Consider the following 7,485-nt stretch of genomic DNA (forward strand, 5'->3'; position numbering starts at 1 on the left):
TGCTGTTGTTGGGATGGGGGAGGGTGGCTTGGGTAAGCTGGAAGTCAAAGTTAACATTGAAGGTCCTTTCACCTGACTGTCAGGGAGAATGGAGATGTTTTTGCATTTCTGCTTTATTCTGCTTGCCTTTCTTAATTAAGATCTAAGAAGTGCTTTGTAGTCATAAGTAGCACGCTCTTTGAGTTTCCCTTTGGTTATCTCACTTCATCCCCGCATGGTCTCATCCTTTGCCAGAATAACTTGCTGACAGATGGCTTAGCAGCTGCAGCTTAACTCTTTCTGGTGCCAGGGAGCTCACTACCTCTTGAGGCAGCCTGTTCCTCTGCAGAGCAGCAGGGCTGCTGGAAAGATCTCTGCTGGCCAGAGCCCCAGTCTGTTTTCCAGTTGCTTCAGCTTCCTGGTCGCAGCCTTGCCCTCTGCCCTGCAGAGAACACATCTGCCCCTTACACGGCTGGTCCTGAGGCAGGCACTGATTAGGTGTTCCGGCCTTGTGGGTTCAGGGCCTCCAGTGGGGGGGTCAGCCTCCTTTTTGTGCCCTCTGAGGCCACAGTGGAGGGTGGCTTTCGAGGAGCACTCTGTGCAGGGTTGGGTGTGGTGGGAGCTGGCCATGTGTGCTGCAGGCAGGTCCCATTAAAACCCAGTCATGCTGACAGGTACTTGTTAGCACTTCCAAGGTTTGTGCTTGGGAGGCTGACTTGCAGAGGCTTTTCCTTCCCTTTATAAGGACAAGTAGCCTAGGATGGAGTCCGGTGAGAAGCACTAGGCCCTGATCACCCTTCGCTACCACCAGTTTTTGTTCTCCACAACCACTTTTTAATTGAGGTAAAACATATACATAATAAAGTGCACATCTGAGGTCCATCAGTTTTTATGTGAAAACATGTCAAGGTGCAAAGTATTTGCAGAGCCCCAGCAGGCAGGCTGCTTTGGGTTTCTTCTGTCATTACTACTCATTGAGGTGATTTTGATTTCTCCCTTTTGTCGTGGGATGAAGGCAGCCTATTGACAAACCTCCTCTAGGTGGCATCAGATGGCAAAGGGTACTCTTCTCAGCCTGGCTGGCTCCCTGGGCTGTTATTGTGCTGTCTGTTAAGTGCACCTTCTTAGGGCGTGGCATTCCCTAGGCCTTTTTTATTGCTGTGTAGTCTTTTATGTTCATACACAATTTGGCCATTCTGTGCTTGGACATTTGGGTTATTTCCAGATTTGGGATCTTGCGTAGCACTGCCATGCATGTTCCCACATATTTCCTTTGGTAGACATGGGCGCTCATTCTGTTGGTTGTCCCAGTTTCCACTCCCACCAGCAGAATATGGTAGTTCCAGTGGGGCACCGTTTTGAGTAGTTTCTGTTTCCAGAGGCTTTTAGTCTCTTCTTAAATGCTTTTCCTGTAGCTTGGGTGCTACTGTGAGGTAGACACTTGTCATGTTCAGTCTTCTGTCCCTGTCCACCTGGTTTAATTCCTTGTACCCTCTATTGTGGTAGAAGTTGTGCTTGGTAAACTTAGGTCCTGTGGGAAAAATAGGGCTTGGAGCACTAACCTGATGCATACATCGGTGAGAGCCCTGGTAGAGTTGACACTCATTTAAACCCGAAAGGAAAAGCAGCATGTTAAATTGACTACAGGAGACATTTAGACATTTGCGATGAGCAGACAAGGGTGCTTGTGCTTAATACCTACTGACTACCTCCTGTTCCCTTGAGAATTCTCAGGCCTTCCCTCTGGCTAGTGTGGTTAGTTTTACTGCAACTAAAATGATTGCCATCAACCAGCATTATCCAAATGCTCAGTGCCTCCCTGATTTTCTCTCTCAAAGTCACTGATGGCCACCCTCTAGTTACACTGTGGTCCCTAAGAAATTATATCTTTGTGTACAAATGGAGTTGCACCATGACTGGTCCCCTGCTTCTTCCCCAAATTGTCTTGTGGCCTTCCTTCTGGTCAGTAAGCACACGTCTCAACCCAATGTGCAGCGGCTGCTCAGCAACCCAGTGTGTGGATCAGGGAAACCTTGCTGTTTTGCAATTAGCCAATAGGTAATCACTGTGGGCTCTGCAGGTTTTTCTTTTCTTTCTTTTTTCTTTCCTTTTTTTTTTTTTTAAGGTGAGGCAACTCTTGGTTAACCTCACAGATTGCAAGGACCTTGTCAGATTACAATCTCTTATTTATTTATTTATTTATTTTTACGCCTACAGCACCTGGTCTTCCTAGGTGGTCTCCCATCCTAGTACTAACCAGGCTGGATGCTGCTTAGCTTCCTGTAGGTTTTTTACAGCAATTCCTAGAAGTGGGATTGCTGGGTCCATTGTGTGTAATGCATGTGGTTCTCCAGAAAGGTTGTACGGTCTGCCTTCCCTGGTAGCAGTTGGCTTGCCCCTTCTACTGTGGGTAGTATTTTCAGAAATCTTTCCCGATTGAGTCAGTTAAAGTGGAATCTCGTTGTTCTTTACTGGGCATTTCTTTGATTCTATAGCACAGACATTCTCTCGTGTCCCTTGGCAAGGCTCGAGCTTCAGAATGCACACTCAGAAGTCATAACTGTTTCTTTCCCTGTCAGCATGTCTGTACTTCATCTGCAAAGCTTTGGAGAAGGATTGCCGGTACAGCAAAGGGCTGGTTCTCAAGGAGAAGATCTTTGAGGAGCAGCCTTGTCTCCGGAAAGACTCCTTCCGCATGTTCCTTAAATGGTAGGTCCCGCCTTTTCCCTTGCCAGGTCTGCACTCCCTTTTCCCCTCCCCAAGTAGCTGGTGAATATCAGGAGGCACGGGCACCTTTTTTTCTCAGGTCCTGACCTCTGGGCAGATGAGCCCCTGAACTTCATCCCCTTTATCATCATCTGGTGAACTGTGTATTCCTTGTGTATTACTCAGCCATGTGCCTGATTTCGGCGCTGTCTCCTTGGCTGTTTGCTGCCCGACTTCCTCACTGCCCCCCTGGCTCTCAGCCGTCGCTAAGCTCTCCTTCAGATGCTTGCTTGCGGCAGCCTGCTGTCCACCTTGCCTCCTTGCCACTTGCCTTTCCCCTTTCCAGGATTTTTCTTCCAGTGCTGCCAGAGTTCATTTTCCCAAACACACCTCTGATCCTGTGCCACCCCTGCCTTGCCTCCAGGACAAAACCCATGCTCAGGAGCATTGCCCAGGAGTTCCTTTACAGTCTGACACCCCCCTCCCCATACACACCAGTTCTTCTGCTTCACCGCCCTCCCCCCCCCGCCCCAGGAGGAAAACTGTCTCAGGTCCTTGGAAATTTTAGTCACGGCCCCATTGTGCTCTGTCCTGTCCCTGCACCCTGGCTCCCACTGTGCCCTCACCTGTAATCCCATCTTCCCACCTTTCCATGTGTTGTGCTATTGCACCTTCTTCATGTTCCAACTCTCAGGCCACCTCTCAGCAGCTTTCCAAGCTCTAGCTGCCTCCACCCCACAGCCGTCCAGCTGAACCAACTCCTCTACCTTCTGGTGTTTCTTTGGTCCCTAGAACTCAATTGGCATGTGTGTGTTCATGCAGGGGATTAATGGTTATTTATCTTGGTCTGTCCTGTAAGACTGTACCTCGTGTTCACATTTGTCCCAAGGAGATTGGTCTTTGGATAGATAGATAAAACAGATAAGACCATAAGGGTGTGGCTCTGTGGTGGATCCCTGCTGGGAGGCATCAGGACTGTCTGGGCAGAAGGGCAGGTACTGCTGGGCCACCTCAGGCAGAGATGTGTAAAAGTGTTTCTGTAGGAGGGCATCTAAAGCCTCAAAGCCTTGCTCTTTCTGTAGTTCAGAGACAGCATAGACTTTGGTGAGCTTCACTGGTCTGATGACTTTTTGTTGGTATGAGCAGAATGGTTTAGTTAAATTCTTTAAAAGTTTTCTATAAAGAAAGGCAAGATTTTATTTTACTGTGGCTTTTCTGACACTACTCTGATACTGTTAATGCATATGAATTGCTCAATTTTGAATTGCACAAGGAACAAAGGGAATTTGTCATTTCTAGTATATATAGGTATTAAGAATGTTAATTACTACCTTTCCATGGCCAAACTCAAGTGGTTATTTTATTTGTAGGAAGAATTAATATAGATTAAAGGGTGTTAATTTAACGTCATCCCTGTCTGTAAAATTACAGCTTTGGCTCCAGTTTTGTAACATTGTAATTTCTCCCTGTTTTACATGCTGTTAGTGACATGTCGATCCATGATGTGTCGGTGAGCGCGGCTGAGACACAGGCCATTATAGACGAGGCCCTGGGGCTGCGGAAGAAGAGGCAAGCGCTGACCGTGCGGGAGAAGGAGCCAGACCTGAAGCTGGTGCAGCCCATCCCCTTCTTCACGTAGGTCGTCTGGGTCTCTGGAGATGCTGGGTTGTCTGGTGGACGGAAGCTGAGTGCACGTTGACAGATGGCTGGAGGCGCACGCCTACTCGTCAACTGCTAAGAAACAGTTGGGCCTCTCCCAAGTAGACTCGGTCTAAGTCTGTTTTTGCTGTTGCCGTTCTTGACCCCAGCCACCTGCCACATTCCTTTAAGCCCCCTCTCAGTCTTCCCTACCTAGATGGGAAGAGGAAACTAACATTTGTCAGGCACTTGACAGGAGGAAACCAGGATCAGGGCAATTGGAGTTGATCTAGATCTAGGTTCCCCAGCTCTTGAGTCCATGCTCTTCCTCCAAGGCCCTTGTGTGTTCTGTGGCGTGGAACCCCACCCCCACCCCCACCCCCACCTACCAAAGACTTGCTGGTACTGGTAGCGGCCAGGAGATGGGATAATTTAGCTCCTTCTTGAGATCTGGCATGCAGTTTCTATTTTTAAAATTCTGACATCGAATCTTGAATCTTTGAATTTAGCATGACTTGGCAGCAGCATTCCTTCCCCCCATCTCACACTCAGCAGCATTGTCACGTAGCGGTCTATAGCTCCTGTCCTGGATCTGACAGACCTGAGTTCAGTCTTGGTGCCCCTAGCCATGTGACTCTAGGAATATTACATGCCACTCCCTGAAAATAGGGTGAACAACATCCCTCTCTTATTGGGTCATCGTGATAATTAAATAGAACCTGGTGACTAGCACAGTGCCAGCACTTAGCACATACTCAGGAAGAGTGGCTCTGATCCACATTATTACTACTGCTTGTCTGTTCCCACGTATTAAGTTTCCCAGGTATATCTTCTCACATAGGCACTGAGAGGGTCAGGGAGGTAGGGCTGCCCTCAGACTCTTGTCAGGTGCTCATCCCCTTGTTTAGTCAGCTGGATCAGGAACCCCATTCCATCTGAGTGTGGGCTCCCCAACCAAGAGCGCTGGGGTTTTGGAAAGGCCCTGGATGCCTCCCCATTACAGTGAAGGAGCAGAAGGCCTAAGGGAATGACGCACGAAGGGATTGTGGTGATGTGACTAGAGAAGAGAAGCTGTGAGCTGATGTCAAGGCTGCCCTCATTATGCAGGGCGAAGGCCACATGGAAGCGTGAGAGGGACAGGCTTGGCTGGAGCTGTTGCTTGGTAGTGAAATATGGGGTTGGGTTATTAAAGGAAAAGTGTAGAGGTCCCTCTCTGGGAGCAAAGGACATGGGCCTTTTAAAATAACCACCATCTATTCCAGGACTCGACACACTTTTCCTGTAAACAACCAAATGGTAAATGCTTTGGGCTTTGTGTACCAGGTACTGTCTCTGTTGTGTATTTGTGTGTCTGGGTGTGTGTTCATGTGTGTATGTGTGTTTTAACAGCGCTTTAAAAATGTGAAAAACATTTTTAGTTTGTGTAAAAGGGGCTGTGGGCCATAGTTTGCCACCCCCTGTGCTATTCAGTGCCTGCTAGGCATGAGCAAGGCACAAGTAAATGAAATTATGTCTTTAAGGCATCCAGTACAACACAGCTGGTGAGCAAATTTTTCCCTCTCTGAATGTAATCCTGACTAAAGGCAGGAAACGAATAGTCCTAGGAGAAATCCCTTCTAGTCCTAGGAGCCTCCATTTGGTTAGATTACGGAATTTTAAGCATCGTCCTTTTCATTCCTTTGCAACATTTACTAGATGCCAGCTTCAGGCCAGCCCTGTGCTCTGTGCTGGGGGCTCAATGTGGTAGGGCCTGGTCCCTTACTGGGGCAATCCCAGGGACAGTCAGTCACCCAGAAGGAGCACATGCCTCAAACTGATGTGCACCCTGAGGAAAGAAGCTCCTGGGGGCGCTCATAATGGGGTCCACATTGCTTTGGGGGTCAGGAAGGCTTAGGTGCCAGAGCAGGCGTCTGACAGAAGAGCGGGCACTGACGGCAGAGGGGCTGAGGTGTGGGTGGGAACACTGTCTCTGGGCAGAGGGAAGCCTGTGTGAAGGCTCTGTTGTATGCAAGAGTGTGATTTTGTCTGCAGAACTGAAAGAAAGCTGGCATGATGGGAGTATAGGATGGTGTAAGGTGAGGCCTGGACAGTTGGCCAGGCTGTGCAGCACCATGGGCCCAAACTCTGGATTTTGGATTTACCCTTAGAGCATGGGAGGCCATTCAGGGATGAGTGGATGGATAAGAGGATATATCATGCTACACACATCATACCAACATACAACACACAATATAATCATAATACACAACACAATGCACAACAGAAAACACGAAACAAACACACAACATAATACACCATACCATAACACAACATAACATAACACACAACTGTCTTGGTTCGCCACTCAGCAGCCCTGGCCCACATAGGGACTCACTGAGATGCTGCTCCCAAGAGGCCCTGTCCAAGGGCCTATTCAGGACCTTTAGACCACATCCCTGTGAGCAGCCCTCCCCTTTCACCCCTAAGTGGCGCAGAGAAATGCCACATGTTTTAAAGATTAGACCTGTAGGGAAGGGGCTTTTAAAGTGAGTGAGTGGTTTTCATGCCAGCCTGGTTCTGTCCAAAGGTGCCTGAGGCTGAGATGCTCCAGGACTTCTGATGGGGTGAGGGAAGGAGGCTTCTGAGCCTGTGCCTCTGCTCCAGCGGCTCTGCCTCAGCTCTGTTAGACTCAGGATCTGTCAGTAATGACAAAGACAAAGCCGTGACCACTCCCCCTACCCTTGTGGAGATGGCAGCCCCAGGGCCAGCTCTGCTGCCTCTCTCCAGGTCAGCTGGCCCTGTGTTCAGAGCACTCTATGCTGGGGTGCTGACCAAGTGTGGTGACTGTCTCCTTGCAGCTGGAAGTGTCTTGGAGAGAGTTTGCTGGCCACGTACAACCACCTCACCACCTGCGAGCCCCCACGGCCCAGCCTTGGCAAGAGGATTGACCTGTCTGACCACCAGGACCCCAGCCAGCCTCTGGTGTCCTCTGTGGTTGTGGCGCCTGTCAACGTGATCCAGTCAAGTCCCGTCAGTGCCAACCCGGCTGTGACCATGACGGAGCCTGTGCTTTCCTACTCCCCTGTGGCTGCAGCCAGCTTCTCACTGCACAATTCCAGCCTGCTAGAGACAGGAGTTCCCATGGGTGAGCAGGCCTCCTTGGGCTGGCTTCTGGGGAGATCC

General features: G+C 49.4%; 1 protein-coding gene across 3 annotated transcripts in view; it reads left to right on the forward strand.

Annotated features, from left to right (window-relative positions):
- Positions 1-7,485, forward strand: part of CABIN1 (calcineurin binding protein 1) — a 141,873-nt gene that overhangs the window by 16,498 nt on the left and 117,890 nt on the right. For all 3 annotated transcript variants that reach the window (XM_015586813.2, XM_025044510.1, XM_006908678.3), the window contains exons 7-9: positions 2,559-2,688; positions 4,171-4,320; positions 7,161-7,447. In XM_015586813.2, the coding sequence (XP_015442299.1) occupies positions 2,559-2,688; positions 4,171-4,320; positions 7,161-7,447 (567 nt within the window). The remainder of the gene's footprint in view (positions 1-2,558; positions 2,689-4,170; positions 4,321-7,160; positions 7,448-7,485) is intronic.

Source organism: Pteropus alecto, unplaced genomic scaffold (genome assembly GCF_000325575.1).
Source record: "Pteropus alecto unplaced genomic scaffold, ASM32557v1 scaffold113, whole genome shotgun sequence".
NCBI lineage: Eukaryota > Metazoa > Chordata > Mammalia > Chiroptera > Pteropodidae > Pteropus > Pteropus alecto.